The 17790-nt window shown below is 59.6% G+C and overlaps 1 protein-coding gene across 1 annotated transcript; it reads right to left on the bottom strand.

Moving 5' to 3' along the window:
• Positions 1-246: 246 nt before the first annotated feature.
• Positions 247-17225, bottom strand: SOCS7 (suppressor of cytokine signaling 7). The gene is made up of 10 exons (XM_050715559.1): positions 16297-17225; positions 11709-11773; positions 8975-9079; positions 8108-8209; positions 7139-7269; positions 6557-6725; positions 3831-3959; positions 1149-1284; positions 680-837; positions 247-386 (listed from the first exon to the last, which is right to left on the bottom strand). The coding sequence occupies exons 1-9, from the start codon at positions 17223-17225 to the stop codon at positions 717-719; spliced, it is 1887 nt and encodes a 628-aa protein (XP_050571516.1). The 3' UTR covers positions 247-386; positions 680-716.
• Between the last annotated feature and the right edge of the window lie 565 nt (positions 17226-17790).

The following is a 17790-nucleotide window of genomic DNA, read 5'->3' as shown; positions in this document are numbered from 1 at the left end:
CTCTCTCCTCACCTCGAAGTTTCCAAGGGAGGATAATAAAATTCAGCTGATCATAAGACAGTATTTCTCATGCTGAAAATAAACTCAAAAAAAAAAAGAAGACATCAAAAATAAAACTTTCAAAAACTTGTACATAGTGCCGTGACATTCTTTGTTCTGCAAGGAGTCCGCGAGCTGGGCTCAGCTGCCTCCGAGACCCCCTCGCCCTCAGCCAGGAGCCGAGACCCTTGGTCCCCTTCTGCTGTGCTTCTTAGGAGTCTTGAACCCTCTTCTCTCTACAAAAGAGCTTGAGAGCAGAAGTCACACTGCAGAAGCAGGCTTCACCTTCATGTGCCTCGTCCCCACCACCGCCTGACTTGGGCTACTGGATGGCAACAACCAAATTCCTAGTGGGGGGGAGAGAGAGAGGAAAGGGATCAAACAGCCCGCCCGACGTGGCCGAATCTGCCCCAGACCACTCGGGGTTTGGCACAAGAGCAAGCACAGGCCTGTGAAGGCACAAAACAAGCACAAGCAAGCGGCAGAAGCCTTGCTTGTCTCCCCGGAAGTAAAGGAAAAAGGCTGGTGGGAGCAAACAGCCTCCTTAGGGAGGATTTTGTCTTTCCTTCGCAATCAGAGGAACAGCCTGATTTAGGCTGGACCCCACGGGACAGCGCACGGACCAGCAGCACGCACGTACCATCAGTGACAGCAACACGATGGGCGAGCCGGCCTCGCTACGTAGAGGATTCGGTCTCCTGCTTCTGTTTGGAGATGAGCTGAGCTTCCTTCAGCGACAGGTACACCTCCTCCTGGGGGTCGTAGTAGTAAAACTTCCGGATGTAGGAGATCAGGGGCCTGGGGAAGGCAGGGGCAGGAGCTTCAGCCCCGAGCCACAGCCACGCCAGCCTCCGCAAAGGGGGACGAGAACCTCTCCCCCAGCAGGAACGGGAGCCCGCGCTCCTGGCAGCGGCACTGGCCGTAACACCTCACTCAGCTGCACCCCTGTGCCCCGCAGGACATTCATCCTGCTGACCCAAGGCCAAAAGCAAGAAGTCAACCACTCCCTCCCACAGCCCTTGCTGCCGACACAGAGGTCTTCTGCCTGCCATGGCGAGTGGCAGACGAAGCCAAAGCAAATTCTCCCCAGCCCAGTCCTTGGGACTTACTTGGGCAGCGGCAGCTCGGGGATGTGGTCGATCCGGACCAGCTGCCGGATCCGAAAGCGGCAAAGGTGCTGAAGGGATTTGACATTGCTGAACCTGGAGACTGGATACAGGAGCTGGACAGGTGTTGGAGGGAGACCTTTGGAAAAAAGAATATTGGAGAAGAGTGTTGTGTCAGATACGAACCGCAACCGATCCCCAGAGGAAGCGCTGGTCCCTGGGAACCGCAGCTCTCTGCGAGGCTGTGCCCAGGCAGCTCAGCACTGGCCAGGCAAACACGGGCGATACCACGAGCTATCTCCAGCCTCCCTCACAAGGCTGCAACAGCTCCTTCCAGCTCTCCCAACAGGGCACCTGCAGCCACCAGTGGTACAGCAGATCCAGGATACTGCCAACTCCTAACCGCCTCTCCCCCAGGACCAGTGGTGAAGAGTCCCTTTATACCGAGAAGCAAACTGCTTTCGAAAGGATGCAGAAGAAAGCCGAAGGGAAAGGCAGGCAGCGTGACCGGCACGTACGCTTTGCTCTGCATAACCCTTTGGGTAGCTGTATCGAGGCATTAAAAGGCCGTGGATTTGGCCAGCTCAAGCTGCGCAGGAGTTGCTCATTCTTGGGGTCACGAGGGTGGGCACAAAGGCAGAGGCGGGAGCAGCCTCGGCAGAGCCAGCTCCCCACGCAGGGAGCAGCCCGGCATGGCTGAAAAGGAGCTGCATCCAGCTGCCCCCCGCCCCACAACCTCCTCCCCCCAAGTTAAGAGCAACAATCAAGCCCACAGAACCAAGAGGTCAGCAGGAGCACCAGAAAGGATCTACGGGAGCTGGGCTCATTCACAGTGTAAGGTTTTATCTGTCTTTACAGAAGGATTCAGAGCTAGTTACACTCTAACCCCCTCCTGCTGGCCTGTCTCTGAGGGCAATGGAGTGAAAGGAGAAAAGGGAAAGCTCTTCACACTAAGATGGGCTCAGAACTGCTCCAGGCAGCTCAGGAAGCTGTGAGCCAGCTTTTGAGAAAGCAAAGAACAGGAATCAATTGAAGGCTGGGTTCCCCCCCCTCCTTATTCTACCAAAAAGGAATTAGCCTCCGGGAGCGCAGCCAGCAGCTACAGGGACGCAGCACGAGCTCTGCACGCTGTGCTGGCCGCGTGCCCCAGCGCCAGGAGCCAGGCGCCCGCTGGAAACATCCCCCTCCTCTGGGAGGCCGTTAGCGCTTCAGCAGGAGCACATCACTAACGAGCACGCCGGGGGGATGCAGATCCTAAACATTCTCCCACTAAAGATCAGGGATCAGCGTGAGACTTGGGTTTTCAGGGATCGAGGCTCAGCAGCCCCGAGCAGCGCCGGGGACCGCGGCTGCATGCAGACGGAGGGGCGCAGGAGCGGCCGCACAGCCGGCTGGCAGCTCAGTGGGGCTGGCACCAGGCGGCGAGGGACCCCCCGGCAGGTGCACGGCGCTGCTCAGGGGGATTCCTTTTCTCTTTGAAAGATATTTTCTAGAGCAAATCCTTTCTACTAAGGCGTTTGCTTGTAGAGCTGGCAAGTCCACAAAGCTCTGTTCTCAAGGGGAACAGGTCTTAGGATTGGGGAGGTAAAGTATTTTTGTATTTTTAAGTTGAAAGAATTTCTTGGAGGCAGGATACACGGCAGCAGTAGCTTTGCAGCCTTCTCCTCCCCAAAAGCATGGCCACGTTATAAATCGGCTTCCCAGTTATTGGCCATCTCTGCAGCAGGGGGCAACACTGAACAGGTCTGGGCTACGACTCCAGCTCTGCTCCGATCCCATGGGTGAGCCAGAGCCAGCCTGGAGCCAGGAACATCCCATCCCCTCCCCACCTGCCCCCACCAGGGCCTTGGCCATCTTCTCGATCCTGCCCCTCTCTGCTTCACCGCCGTGCCTTGCTTTGCTGCAGCCGCGTTCCCTTCTGCTCTGGTGCTTTGCTCAAAGCATCACCTCTCATCCTCCCTCCAACTCCTGCTCCCCACTGCTGCTCTCTCCCAAGTAAGGGGCGTATTTGTTCAGTTGGCAGACTCTTCCCTCTCTTTCACGCTGGATTTTCAGCTAGCTTTCTGACATGCAATGACAGCTGAGTCAAAACCAGAAAAAAAGTGATAAAGACACTGACCCAGTTGCCAGCCTGGCTCTCGCAGGAGGCAGATGTGAGCCCGTTCAGAAGGACCAGACTTTGCTGGATGGGAAAACAAGCACTCTGCAATTCCAGCATCATGCAATCAAACGTGCTCCAACAAAGCTTCTCAACACTCCCTCATGCTTGCAAGCACCTGCCTGTGGATGTGCCCTGGCACCACGGTCCCCCCGGGGACTCTGAACCTACAGCATCCATCACTCGAGGCTTGCATTTAGCTCCCCACTTGGAAGCGCTCCCACACGCTCAGTTTAATGCCTCTCCTCTCAGCAGCCCCAGGTGGGTCTCAGCAAAGGGAGAACTGGGAAGCTGCAAAGCTCGGAGAGGTTTCTCAGCAAAGCAGCCCTGAGACTGGGGGAGGGAAGGCAGCTGGGCTTCAGTAGCCAAGTAACTGGTAGAGGGAGCAGCTTTTTTTTTTTTTTCTTGTAATAGCCAAGCAGCTGATTGAGGGAGTAGACAAAAGCTGAACTAAGCTGGCTCTCTAGAGCACGCCAGCAGCTAATCACAGAGCAAGAGTCATCCCCCAGACCCAGCAGGACACTCACCTGGGACCCTGGACCGGAGGAAGTAAAGAAACTTCCCGTTTTTGGAGTGCATGATCGCTCTCTTTATGAACTCCACCACAGACTGGCAGCGGTCTTCGAACTTGGGATGGCACCACAGGCTGAAGGTCCCTTCCAACAGAACAGAAGAGTTTCACGTTACAGGGGCGCTGGTGGCAGGGAGAGATGTGGGACTGATGTTTTAAAGGCCAGGTGACAGCCGCCGAGAGCTGCAGCCCGGCTGGCACCGCCACCTGACACGGGAGGCACTGCTCGAATGGCAAACAATGGGACTGGAGAGGGCAGCCCAGGGGAGGCAGGGCCCCAACCTGCTGAGAGAACCCTAAGTAGGTTAAAGCCTCGAGTCAGACTGCTCTCACGCTCTTGGTGCTGCAGACACTGCCCTTCTTGTACCAGAGAGCAACCCTGCCTGTTCCCCCGCTTGCCAGAGAGCTGCCCGTGGTCCCCCCGTCCCCTTCTGCCCACAAAACCTTGCCCAAGCCAGAACGCCCTCGTGGCCAAGGAGCTACCAAGGGGATCAGGCAGTGCTTTGGCAGAACAGACCTTCACCAGGAGGAGCCCAACAGGATCCTAGGAGCGATCCCACCAGGCCCGCAGGGGGCAGATCCCCGCAGCAGGCGCGTTGCATCGCTCGTCTGCGGGCACCCTGGAACCTGGAGCCATGAGGCAGCGAGTGACTTGTGTCCCTGCACCCATCCTCGTAAAGCACTCATGCCAAGGAGAAGGTGTAGCTAAACCAGAGGTACCCAAAGTTGTGTTCCAGCCCAGGGACTTTTGGGATGAGCAGCTGCCCCAGCAGCGGCACAGGAAACCTAGAAGAGGTGGTGCTGGAGGATGTCCAGCAATCACAGCCCTCTGTAGGGTGGCCAGCAACCAGCAACAGAGGGCTTACACACTGCTCACAAATTTAAAATGCACTTCCTCTCCCCACAGCTCGGTCTGGTAGTATTTACTGGGAAATGGCATCATCTCACCCCTACCAGGGACCAGCGTGAGAAACAGTGATCCAGGTTAGCACCTGCTAAACATTCGGGCACCAGCAATCTCTGATCTGAATGAGCCCTTACGAGTGGCAAGTAGATGCAAAGGACAGACACTGGGGGGTTATTGCACAAACACCAGCCTCCGCAGGCTGCCTACTCAGCTCTCCTAAAAAAAGACAAAAATTATGTCTTCTTCCTCTCAAGTACCTGAAACCTGAAGGTCAAGCATTTATCTCTTTACCATTCCCTCAGCCCCACCATTTGTCATCTTCACGGTTTATCAGAGTGCGCAGGTCTGCAGTTCTGCACGCTGCTGCAGCACATTCAGCACAAGGCAGCCAGCCCAGGGGCAAGCATAGAGCCACTGATGCAGACAGAAACACTGGACCCAGGAATGAAGTTCTTGATGCCGTGCCATGCCTGGAAACGCTGCTCCGGGGATGGTGGCAGCACCAGCCTTCCCCACGTGCAACAAGAAATGCAGTTTGAGGGAAAGGAGGGAAGGACACCTGGCTAAGGGAGCTCTGAGAACAAGTACCCCAGCCCCAAAGCAAGAAACTGGACCGGCAGCAGCAGCAGTTTGATCCAAAGCTCAGTCATGAGCAAGCATCCTCCGTGCAGCCAACCTCACATCTCCCCCAGCTGGAAATGCTGCTTACAAGTTCTCTAAGGACAGGGTGATGAAAGCCAGTCCTCCTTATGCAATGGTCAGGACAACTGGCTCTCGACAGGCTACAATTAATGCTGGTGCACTTCCCACCAGAGGGGCTCATGACCAGAAACTCTGCTGGGTTGTTTAGCACTAGCAATGCTAAGGGAGGGGGAAGACACAGCGACATCCCCAGAGTAAGGGCAAAAAGGCAGAACAAGTGAGCTTTGCCCTGAAAGGTCACAAACCACTGTTTTCTCCAGCAGACTGCCTGGAAAGCCTCAGAACCCATTATCTGGCAGCACACCTAATGACAATGCTCTACAGGCAGCTGTTATTACAGCCTGCCCACTGGGTACAGGGCAGGTGCCAGAGTCCTGATGATGCCCTTCCCTCCTGTGCTGAGCCTTCTCGGGCTTTTCGCTCGGCCTGAGGGCAGCTGCCTGCGCTGGGGTTCGATACAGAAAACCACATCTGAAGACGAGCAGAAAAAGCATGTGGGCGAGGTGAGACAGACCCCATGCACGACAGCAAGCATGGCAGGAAGAAAGGGTGCAAACACCGCAAAGTTCTCAGAACAAACGCCCACAACAGTGGAGCTAAAACTTTCGCCTTGCACAGAGGGCAGCTGGCACTGCTGCTGAGCATCCCCCGAGCAGAACAAAGCAAGGTGACAAGCTGTGATGTCAACAGATCGCTTCTAATTTCACAGGGAGAGTTCAGTTTGGGGAATCGGACAGCTGTGAACGATGGCTCTCGCTATATCACACCTTCGTGATGAGGGATCTCAGATCTCCCCATCATCATTCTCTTCAAGTTCAGTTTTCCAAAGCAAGGCCTGAGGAGAGGCACGGGGAACTTTTCTATTCCCCGGTTTTTCATTGCTTTAAGGAAACTTGTGCCCAAGGCACAGATAGCAAGGTTAAATGCAGGACACAGAGTGAGGACACATTGCTGCTGCTCCCTCTTTTCTGCTACATCAGTGCTCCGGGCAGAGATTTGGGACCTTGAGACCAGACTGCCCACAGCCACGGGCCCCAGCCGTCAGCACCCCCAGAGCTCCCCGTGGCTCTTACCTCTGTAGTGCTCCATCCTGGTGTGATGGGTGATGCCCTGCGACCGGAAGCTGAGGCTCAGGATGTAACGGGGATCAGAACTGTCTCGGACCAGGAAGGACCCATCCGGCTTCCCTTTCAGCTTCATCTCTGCGTCCTCCCAGTTCATCGGCCCCCAGTACCACCCGCACTGCGGAAGCGAGACACGGAACGTCAGCAGACCAAAAGCAAGGAAGACTGCGTCACCAACTAAAGGCAGCACAGTTTGCTATTGTTAATTCACTTTTAATGCCAAAATTTAAGTTTCTGGTTACATTCAGCAGGAAAATAGATGGTTAGGACTCGGTGCTTTCTCTTCCAGGAGCGACATCACATCCAGCACCCAGAAGTAGTGAAATAACAGGTGTAACCATGACAGTTCTTCCCCGCATGAGCGATGCTGTTCTGCACTCACCAACGACCTCACTGGGAAAAAGGCAGGTGCTGTTTTCTGGCCCCGCCTTAAACTTTTATTCCTGGTCAGTCCCAAAAACCATGGCCTAGACCTGCAGCCTTCCCCTCCTGAGGTCCTGTGCTGCCAGCACCCCCCCACGAGGACGTTACCTTCTCCAGCTCCCGCAAGCTGGCTGCGAAGCTGCTCGAGTCTGGCCGGTAGAGCGGGCACTGGAGGTGCGGGGCGGGCTGGCTGGGCGCCGTCTCCATCGGCCGGAGGGGCACGATCCGCGGGAAGGCGTCTGCAGAGGGAGAAACGGTCCGGGCCATGGTCACCCGTCAGGAGCTCGCCCCAAAACCGAGCCGCCCCGTCCCCCGGCACGCCTGCCTCCAGAGGGCAGGGCAGGAGGAGATGAGGAAGCAGGACTGATGGACAGGAGGACAGCGTCCTCGTGAAGGACACGGCAGGAGCCACCACCTGGCTCTTCCAAGGTGACTCATTCGGAGCCCTCGTCTGCTATTTCCTTAAGCCAGCTTGGAGGGAAGCCAAGGGAAGTGCCAGGTGGCACCAGCTGGAAGGAATTAACCCATCCCAACACCTTAGTTCATAACAAGGGGGCAATTAAAGCCCCGTGGGTCCTGAAGGGCCAGAAACTGAAAACCAAAGGGGAGTTGCATAAGGAACATCCTCACATGCTGTTTAGCTGGACTGCACAGCAGGCGGGCAGAGCCTGGGCTCCTGAGCTAAGCCCTGCTCCTACAGCTGCTGTCTGACACTGCTGACACCCAAAGCACACGGAGAAGTCCACAGCCAGCGGCTGTGCTTCTGCTGAACCCAGGAAGAAGCAGAAAAAATGGGAGATGCTGAACTGAGAATAAAGCTGGCGCAATTACAAGCTTCAGGAAACAACTGGGGGCAACAAAAGAGCCACAGCACATGGAAAACAGACAAAGGACCAAGGCCAGGAAACCAGAGCCGTGACACAACGGCACACCATCAGTAGCAGTGCATGTCCCTAAGTGGGCAGAGGAGGCAGCACTGCTGCTGTCTTAAGTGCAGCCTTAAAGTTAACCAAGAAGAGCTGCAAAGTCCAAAGCCCTGGAGAACTAAATCCTTGCTGCTGCTAAAGCTAAGCTGACCTGGGGCATGGGGTGGAGGAGGCGGAGGCAGAGGGAAAGACTGCAGGGAAGACCCCATCGGACCCACTAGGACAGATGTAGGCAGCGTCCCACTGATATCATCTAGGAGAGAACAGAGGCAAGAGACATTCAGAAAACAGAAAGCGAGCGAGCCCTGCACTGCTGAGCAAACCAGCACCGAGCGCTGCCTGGAGCAGAAGGTGGAGCTCTTCTTGGAGAGCTCACGGTGCTCCGCCGACTTCTGAGAGCAGGGCACTGCTGCGGTGCCAAAGCAGCCCATCCTCAGCACGCTCAGAGGTTTGTGCACACACACCTGGAGCGAAGGAGTTAGTTCTCCAGCCCAGCTTCCTCCATGCACGCAGCTTGCAGCACAAGACAGGCATTTACAGACGACTTCACAGGCACAATGCTGCCCTAGCACGCGGGATGCGCACATCGGGTGCTGCTCACCAAGGCTGACTCGTGCTACGCTCAGAGAGGAGCCTCCTCCAGAGGAGGGTGCTGAGCAGCCGCGCCAGGCTCCTGGTACCATCCTCCCCAAAGCCTCCCTTCCACAGACTGAAGCAGGGGAAGGAACCAGCCTGGGCAGGCAATGGGAGGGAGTGAGGGATGTTTTTGTGGGCAGCCGTATCAGAGGAGACACTGCAAAATCAGCACATCACGTCCCACCTCGCATGCCTCCACCACAACCCTCCCCTCCTGCCCGACCTACAAGAAACACCGACACCACCAGCAACAGCAAGAAATCCTGCTGGGGCAGGGGGAGCAGGCAGCGAGGCCCTGCTAGGGCTCAGCACGGGCAGACAGACAGCTTCTGTGCTCCTGGACAGACACACGGATGGGCTCTCGAGAGGCACGGTGCCGTACCTAGCAGGCTGAGGCTTCTTCTTGGAGGCGGCGGCGGAGTTGGAGGGTGAGGGGAGGTCAATCCTCGCTGGGAGATGTCCACGTCCACTAGTGACACTGTTTCACCTGCAGGTTGGCGGAGCAAGACTGTTAGTGCTGCACCTCCCGGGCACGCAGGGAGGCAGGGGGAGAGGGGAAGGGGCTGGGACCCCTGCCCACGAGGAGTAAGGGAGCGATGGACACCGGTCCAGCAGCAGGCGATGGGGAAGCACTGAGCTCCTGCAGCGCTCGTCACCGACGTACAGCACTGGCACTTTATGTAATTCTTGGGAAATGGTTTCACAGCCCTACCCTGCTGATACACAGCTATGAGATAATGCGCCTATTAATTCCAGTTGGAGTTTGCCTACAAGCAGCCAATCTAACAGAAATACCTTCTATCCGGCAGGCCATGAAGGTGCCAGCTGGACAGGCCTCTACATTAAATTGCTGGAATTCACCTAAAGGCTCCAGACCCAGGACACTGGTTTGGGAAAATGACAATGCAAACTGAGATGTCTAACAAACTAGTAAAGCCTAAAATTAAACTAAATTCATGGGAGAAAAATGAAGCCATGAAATCAAGGTTAAACCATCAGTACCAGACCAACACAGACGTGAAAGGAAACCAGCTAACTCCTGAAGAGAGAACTGAGCGGTGTTAGCACAGCCAAGGAACTTTCCAAACTAAAAAAGTCTAACCCAGCTGTCACAAACCACTAACCAACACCAGAGCACCACACACACCTGAGCCATGGTCCCAGGGACCACAGGATTCGGCTGTGTCAGACTTCAACTCCTGGGGTTAGGGCCCCAATTCTGCTTCAGATGGAAAAACTTCCCCGGCCTCTCGGTCAGTACCTCCAGGTATTTACCGCACAGGGCATAGGACAATATTGACTCAGCTTCCTCCTGCCCGTAGAAGCCCTATCTACTAATAAGCAGCATTACGAGGGTTATTTATGCCTGGTTATTATCCGCGGCACCTTCTCCCTGGGGGACCGATGGGTGTGGGTGCACACGCATGCATGCAGCCACCCTTTCATTTCCACGCCCTACAAATAAAGCAGCCACGTAGGCTGGGTGCCTTCGCCTCGCACAAACAAAAAGCGACAAGACCAAGGGGGGCTGCAGGAGCCCAGCTTTCAAACCCTTCCCAGCACAGCAGCGATGGCAGCCACGTGCACCTACAGCGCAGCACGCCCGAGAAGGGGTCACAGAAGGCAAGGACCACTTCCCCAAGGGCCTCTGCTGGCCCCAGCTCGGCCCTCGCGCTGACCTGGAAGCAAGTCACCAAGAACCCCAAGCAAGCTGGGCCAGGCACTTGAGTCCTACTTTGGCAGCCCCAGCCTCAGAAATCCTCCACACAGACCTCAGCTGGGTAAGGCTGAAGTCACCAACAAATCAAAGCGACTAAAGGGCAGACACGCTGACGCTGGGGATGCTGGCACAGCCCTCTGCAAAGGAAAAGCTCCTGGAGGACACTGCCACCACTCCACCGACTTGCAAGAATTGACATAAGCCATTTTAAGAACGTTTAATAGGATAAGCTAACAATTAAATCAACCTCCCAGATTTAGAGCAGGAACTTGTCCACTCCATGCTCTCCTCTCTGTTAAATATTCATTTGAAGCCAAGATACTCAGCACGCACGGCCACGTAACGCCTGTCACCAGGAGGCACAAGAGCCACAGATCTCTGCCCGCAGCTTCCCCTAGTGACAGCTGACGGTGTAGGAGCAGGTTTTGCTTTAACCAGCCTCGATTTGCTGAATAAACGCATGTGACACACACAAAACCAGTCACATCTCGCAGGGAGCATCCTCCGCATGCTGCCCTGCTATCAGGACATCAGCCGAAGCAGTACGAGAATGGAGAAGACAACGGGCACCGGCACAGCCCGATCGCCCCCGAACGACTCCATCTCTGCAGGGCTGAAGGAGCCGCACAGAGCCACGAGAACCTGCAAGTCCTTAGCCCTGCAACAAGCCTCTCAACACGCGTTCGCTTTGTTCCTGAGCTCTGTGACACCGCGGTGGAGCTCTGCACACCTGACAAATACTCACTTGTGCCCTCAGCCCTCCTCTCCGCGAGCTTTAAGGCAGGACTCGCCCGGAGAGGTCCTGAGCCCCGCAGCTGGGGGGGCTCTTGCTGCCGGCCCACACCCACACCAGGCACATGACCGTGACAGAAGGCTCTCGGTATCAGCCGCCAGCAGAGCAGGACTTCCCCCTTGTGCCATTTATAAAGCAGCCAGCTTCCCCCAGCAGAAAGAGGAAGGTCAGAAACCAGCAGGAAGCGGGGAGAGGGGAAGCACGCAGAGAACAGAAGCTGCGCGGGGAGGCGCTGCCCCACGGAGCGGTTTCAGCCCCACAGCTGCCGGCTCCCCTCGGGCCACAGGAGGGGAGCACAGGCACAGCCCCTGCTCCACAGGGAGCTCCCGAACCACCAGTGCAAAAAGCCCCCGTGGAGGAAGGAACCTCGCCTCTAGCACAGCTCAGGCCCGCATCTCGACAGGAGAAACTGCAAAGTGCTGACATGAAACATCCCCGTTCTCTACAGCTCCTCTTGGTTCGGGTTTGAGGCCACGCAGGCCACAGGAGCTGCCCCAGGGTCACAGCTGAGGAGTAGAGGAAGGGGGCAGGCTGTCGTTACACATACACTGCTCTGTTCGCAGCAAAACGGCAGACCCAACCATACATGACTCAAATCCTTACCTGTGAAGAGGGGGCTGAAAACAACCGGGGAAAAGGCACTTTGAGTTCTTGTCAGTCTGTGTTTCCTGTTGGAAATAAAAAAAACAAAGATCATGAATAGGGATGGGGAGACTCGGTACATCCCAAAAGAAGAAAACACCGTTTGATCTCTCAGACTGGGAGAGCCTTCACCATGATTTACAGAGGTTCAAGACAGCTCAACGCCGCGTGTTTATTCGACTCCTAGAGCAGCGTGTTGGCTTAAGTAGGACAGTCAACCAGTAAAGCTAGGTCTCCATCCTGCTACTAAGCAAATCTCTAACTAGGTAATTAATAAAGTCTTTGGAAAGAAAAACCCCAAGCAAGTATCGTAACCGGAGCCAAGCAGCTGTTTCACAACAGGCACCACACCATTTCTCTGGACCAGGCATTGCCAAACGCCTCAGACAAACAGGTTGGGGCCCTGCGCAATCACGGGCTGTGCCTACAGCCAGCACACCGAATGCCCTCGCGCAGTGTTTGGAGGATGCCGCCTCCCCGAAGCGTTCCAGGAGGCAGCGAAGGGCAGGGAAGCTGAGCCTGGAGCATCAAGGTGGATGGAAACGGCTGAAAAGGCGCCTCCGGTGGGCATCCGAGAACACCGGTAATTCCTCCAAAGCTTCCTTCCCAAAACAGTGATTTTATAATGAGGCTGGAGCTACCCCTGTGCTCTCCCCACGCAGGGAACCAGCCCTTCCAGCACCCTCCCTGCTGCAGCGCCAAAGGGCTTTGTACAGACCTAGGCAGAGGGAACGCCGGCGGGGCACAGGGCACGGCAGACCCAGGGCACGAGCCCACGGCTGGGGCCAGCTGGGCAACGCGGCCCGCTGCCAGGCCTCACCACGGAAAGCGAGACAGGAGCTGTCCAACCTCTGCTATTTCAACCCAAAAACGCCGCTTAGGGACCACTCCGGGGCTGGAGGCACCCTGGGGCCAGAACCTCACTTCCACATGAGGAAAAGAGCAAAGCTGAAGGCAAGGGAGGCTCCGGTGCCGCGGATTCCTGCCCAGGGTCCTCCCAGCCCCCCGGTACACCGGGACGCGTCCCTGCTGGCTCGGACAAGGTCACCCCAAATTACACAGCACGGCCTCACTGAGCCGGCCGGAGGAACCGGTCCCACTGCACGTGGCTGGACCAGGGACCCAGGGGAGCTCTGAGACCATCCCCATCCCCTTCAACGTCGTCCCAGCGGGCCCCACGCCCCAGCCCCGCTCTCGTCACGGCCTCCTGAGCAGGCTGGGCACGGCTTCAGGGAAAAGCAGCTCTGAGCAAGGGCTCGCAGCGCTCGGAAGGATCGCGCTGATCAGACACAACTCAGCCAGCCTGCAGGGAGCAGGAAGGTGAGCTCCGGCCCCGTACGGCCGAGCAGCACGGCGCCACGTGAGCACACCGCGGACGGGTGCGCCCCGGCCCTTCGCAGGGCACCCCGAGTGCTTCTCGTCTGTGGCTGAGCTCCAGCAACGTCACCGGGTCACACAGCTGTGAACAAACAACTAATGCTGCAGGACTGCCAATAAAAGAGCTGAGAAAAATTCAACATCTCAATAGACAAAATCCCACTGAAATGCCTGGAAGTGTTTTCATTTCAAAGCTCTCGCACCTACTTGAGGGGTAGTTTTTTCGCCCTCAAAGGAGAACAAGTCACCAGTCACCAGCCACACGCGCTCACAAAGTCACACTGCGGGCTAACAGCAGCTAACCCTATAATACAGCAACTGCTCTGCTCCCACATCCTAAAGCAGAGGGGAAGGAGCACTGCCGGCACTCCGCTGTTACCAAAACAGCCACATTTTATGCCAACATCTTACGGCCAGCGACAGATTTCTGCGATTTCTCATTTCTAGCAAGCTCACATCTGCAGCAGGGTGAGAGCAAGAAGCAATTCACGTGGACTGAACACTCCATGGACAGACACGGGACCGGGAGCGCCTTGAGTGGCAGCAGACGGGGATTTCGGGGTCACCCACCGGGCCCAGACTGCAGCAGGGAACACGCTGACGTGGCCCGTCCTGCAGCAGTGACTGCAGGCAGCCTTTTAGCATGTCACAGGTCTTGTCCACCAGCTGGCTACGCGCTACTTTAGGTGTATTATATGGAGACATTAATAAAAACAAGGTCAGGCCATCAATACAACCATTGATACACCACCTTCTGCAGCTCAGGGCTGCCTGCCCTGACCCCTGAACGGCTGCAACCCAGCACTGTCCCCTAACCCTCCGTTTACCTCTGCGGTACAAATTGCTTCAAAAAGAGCAGTTTCACAGCTGCAGCCTTGAAATCCTTACACCCTGGGTGAGAAGCCTCATGTTCCACGTTTAGTTTCCAAGCCTCTCACATCTCAGAGCCCAGCCACTGATTCCAGCCAGCGGGGCTGGTTTGCTTTGAATTGCATGTGCACGCAGGAGGCAGAGCTGCCCAGTGCTGCCTCGAGGCCTGGCACTGCGGGATGCAGCTCCACACACCGGGAGCTGGTTCTCAGCGATGTCCAGGCACAGCCAGACTAACCCACTGCAGACCAAGAGCAACGTTCGCCAGCAGCGCCCAGGGGAGAGCCGCACGCCGGGAGCAGGCGCTCAGCAGCACAGACTGCTCCTTGCTGACCTTGTTCCTGTTAACAGGCAGGGGACGGCCAACACCGAGCACAACCTCCAGGTCCCACCGGTGCTCCACAGAACAGGAAGTGTCGCTCAAATAACCCGGACCTCTTCAGCAGGAGGGGGCTCCCAAAGCTGGAGGCAGCGGAGAAGTCCCTGAACCACAACAGCTGCTGCATCAGGCACCTTGAACTAACCTTTGTTAAAATCCTAATTAGCACAGCAGTTCCACGACGCTGGAGCGTGAGAAGTCAGCACTTCCCCCAGCAGTGACCATGAAACTCTCCGACAAAAGGGAAAGCCCAGGCAGCACCACAGTTCTCTCCCGCTCTGAGGAGAGACGTAACCGCCAGCCTTCCACCGCCCGAGCCCAGCGCGGGGAAGTCCTGAGGACTCCTCGCTCTCGTGGACGAGAAGAATAAGGAGTGAAAAAACCACAAGCGCGTTAGCAAAATACTGTGTCGTTACAGGCAACCTGCTCCACTGCTGGTGGAGGCACATTTAGTCGTTCGTGGGAAATGAAGCCGTGTATAAAACTAAGGCACCCTCCCACGAGGCAGGAGGTCACACGCGGATGCTCCGAGCAGCTGCGGGCCAGGGACCGGTGCAGACGGGGCTGTCCCACCTCGGAAGCCACCTCCCCTGCTGCAACGGGGAAAATTTCAGCCTCGTTGCCCCCACAACAGCTTCACGGCCGAAGCACCCGGTGAGCACAGACCAGAGCTCGGGGCTCAGCCTGGCTCCGCGCACGCCTCGAGCGAGCTTCGTGCCCACGCCAGAGGCACGCTGCCCCAGGAGCCCCGCAGGAGGAACGCCAACCCCAAAGTGCTCCAGGTACATTCAATTATTTAACGCTGCTTCCAGGCCGACCAGAAGCAGGCGTGCAGGCCTCAGAAGGGTTCTTTCTTCCTGCCTCCTGCGAGGAGTTTCACGCCAGCTGCTGGAGGTGCTGCAGGCAGCAGGCTCTGCAGCAGGGCCGGGGCTGGCACAGCACCAGGGCACCTCGCCCTCTCCTGTTGGCATCGAGCAGCTCACGGCCTCCGCAGAAACACTCCCCTTCGGCCTGTGCCACCAGGCTGGAACCGGGAGCACATCACAGCCAGGCTCACACACCAGCGTGAACAGCTCAGACCAACGTGATCCAGAACCCGCGCAGTCCCCACGCGCAGCAGGACCGAGCCACGCGCCCTCAGCGCCTCGAGAAATAGGGGCCAGCTGCTAAAAGCAGCCACAGGACGGAGACGCTGCTGCAGAAGGTCCTGGCGGTGCCAGGCAGCGGCTCAGCGCCCTGCGCAGGGCCAGCTGCTGGCGGAGCCCACCAGCCTGGTGGCTCTGCCGTGCAGTGACGTGCCCTCCCGTGACAGCGCCCGTGACAGCCTGTCGGAGGAACGGGAGCCGCCGGCAAAGGGCAGCGTTCAAACCCCACGCTGGATGAACACTGCGGGCTCTGAGCCGCGCAGCTGGAGCCAGAGCAGAAAATCCAAGCAAGAAGCCGATGTAAAGCCCCACGGCACAGCCAGCCCCGCACAGGGGTGCCAGGATCAGGCCCCCAGCACCTCCTCAGGCCTCATCCTGCACAGCGGGCTCTACCCACCAGCACCGAGGCTGAAGCCTGGGTGCCGGGCTCGTGAGGCTCAGGAAACCAGCAGGGAACGGGGGCTGGCACCGGGAGCCCCCGGGATGCGGCTCAGCATCCCCAGAGGCCGCTCTCGGGGTGCACTTCCCGGGGGCTGAGGTCCCCCCACACCAGCACCGCCTTCAGCAGGTGCCCAGCCGGCCCGGTGCTGCTCCCCCAACCCGAAGAGCCCCGCTCCCCCCGCGAGACCTCCCCGACCTCCCCAGTCCCGCAGCCCGGCCCGGCCGTGAGCACCGAGCCCAAGTCCCCTCCGGCCGCCAGCAAACCGTCGGGAGGCCGCTGCCCGGTGCCCCCCGTCCCGTCCCGTCCCGCCCCGCCCCGTCCCATCCCGGCCCGTACCTGCCCGCCTCCTGCTCGCGGCCGCGGGCCCCGCACACGTCGGTCAGGCTCCCGGCCGAGGCGGGCAGGTCCCCGGCGCGGCGGCTCCCGGTGGCGGCGGCGGCGTCCCCCGCGGCCGAGCCTCCGCTGCAGCTCTTGGTGCGGAAGAGGCGGCGGAGGCGGACCCGCAGCGAGCCCTTCCTGCAGCCCGCCCCGGGCGGCGGCGCGGGGCCGGGGCCGGGGCCGGGGCCGGGGCCGGGGCCGCTCCTCCCGTTGGCGCGGGCGGCTCCGCGCGGCGGCTCCTGCCCGTCGGGGCTGCCCGGTTCCTCCTCGGAGCCGCTGCCGGCCTCGTCGGGCTCCAGCGCCTCGAGCACCAGCAGCGCGTCGCTCGTCTCCTCGGCGGCGGGCCCGGCGGGCGGCGGCGGCCCGAGGCACGGGCAGCCCCCGGGGCCCTTGGGGCCCAGCCCCGGCGGCCGCAGCCCCAGCGCGGCCAGCTGCAGCTCCAGCCCGCCCGGCGGCCCCCAGCGCCCCGCCGCCGCCGCCGCCGCCGCCTTGGGCTCCAGGGCGCAGCGGTGCCGCGGGCACAGCAGCTCGGCGCCGCCCGCCGCCGGGCCCTCTCCGCCGCCGCCGCCGCCGCCCGCCGCCGGGCCGCCCTCCTCCGCCTCGCCGGGCCGCCCCTCGGCCGCGTTGCGGAACACCATCAGCTGCGGCGGCGGCCGGGGCCCCCGCAGCGCCCCGCCGCCCGGCAGCGCCACCGCCGCGGCGGGGAGGGGCAGCGGCAGCGGCAGCCGCCCCCCGCCGGGGCCCGGCGGCCCCGCGCCCGCCCCGCCGGTAACGGCGCCGCCCGCCGCGCCCGCCTCCGGCGCGGCCCCATAGCCCAGCAGGCGGCTGAGCACCCGGTACGAGGCCGCCGCCGCCGCCTCCCCGTCCCGCAGCTCGGCGCGCTGCATCGCTACGGCCGCCGCATGGCCCGGCCCCCAGCGGCGGCCGCCCCCCACCACCGCCGCCGCTCCCTCCTCCGCGGCGACGGCCGCCGCCGCCCCGCCCCCACACTTCCGCCGCCGGCCACGCCCCCCCACCGCCCGCGGCCACGCCTCCCTGCCCTCCGAAGCCACGCCCCCTGGGTGAGGCCACGCCCCCTCGCGCCCCCGGCACGTGCAGGCGCGGCGGGAGTGGGGGGGGGCTGAGGTGGGAGCTGGTGGGCGCTGCGCGGGGCTGCACCGATCTGCACCGGCCTGCACGGCTCTGCGCGGCTCCTGCATGGCTCCTGCACGGCTCCTGCACAGCTCCTGCATGCACGCTGCATGCCTGCTGCGCGGCTCCTGCACGGCTCCTGCATGCACGCTGCATGCACGCTGCATGCCTGCTGCATGGGTCCTGCACAGCTCCTGCATGCACGCTGCATGCCTGCTGCGCGGCTCCTGCACAGCTCCTGCGCGGCTCCTGCATGCACGCTGCATGCACGCTGCATGCCTGCTGTGCGGCTCCTGCACAGCTCCTGCGCGGCTCCTGCAT

The sequence above is a fragment of the Cygnus atratus genome, chromosome 25 (genome assembly GCF_013377495.2).
Source record: "Cygnus atratus isolate AKBS03 ecotype Queensland, Australia chromosome 25, CAtr_DNAZoo_HiC_assembly, whole genome shotgun sequence".
Taxonomy (NCBI): Eukaryota; Metazoa; Chordata; class Aves; order Anseriformes; family Anatidae; genus Cygnus; species Cygnus atratus.
The sequence above is the reverse complement of the archived record's forward strand: the minus strand, read 5'-3'. Positions and strand labels throughout refer to the sequence as shown.

Coding starts and splice junctions, on each gene's coding strand:
- SOCS7 (XM_050715559.1), bottom strand. CDS start 17,225: ATGCAGCGCGCCGAGCTGCGGGACGGGGAGGCGGCGGCGGCGGCCTCG. Junction 11,774..16,296: donor CGCGAGCAGGAGGCGGGCAG/GTACGGGCCGGG, acceptor TATTTCCAACAG/GAAACACAGACTGACAAGAA. Junction 1,285..3,830: donor CCTCCGGTCCAGGGTCCCAG/GTGAGTGTCCTG, acceptor TTTTTTCCAAAG/GTCTCCCTCCAACACCTGTC.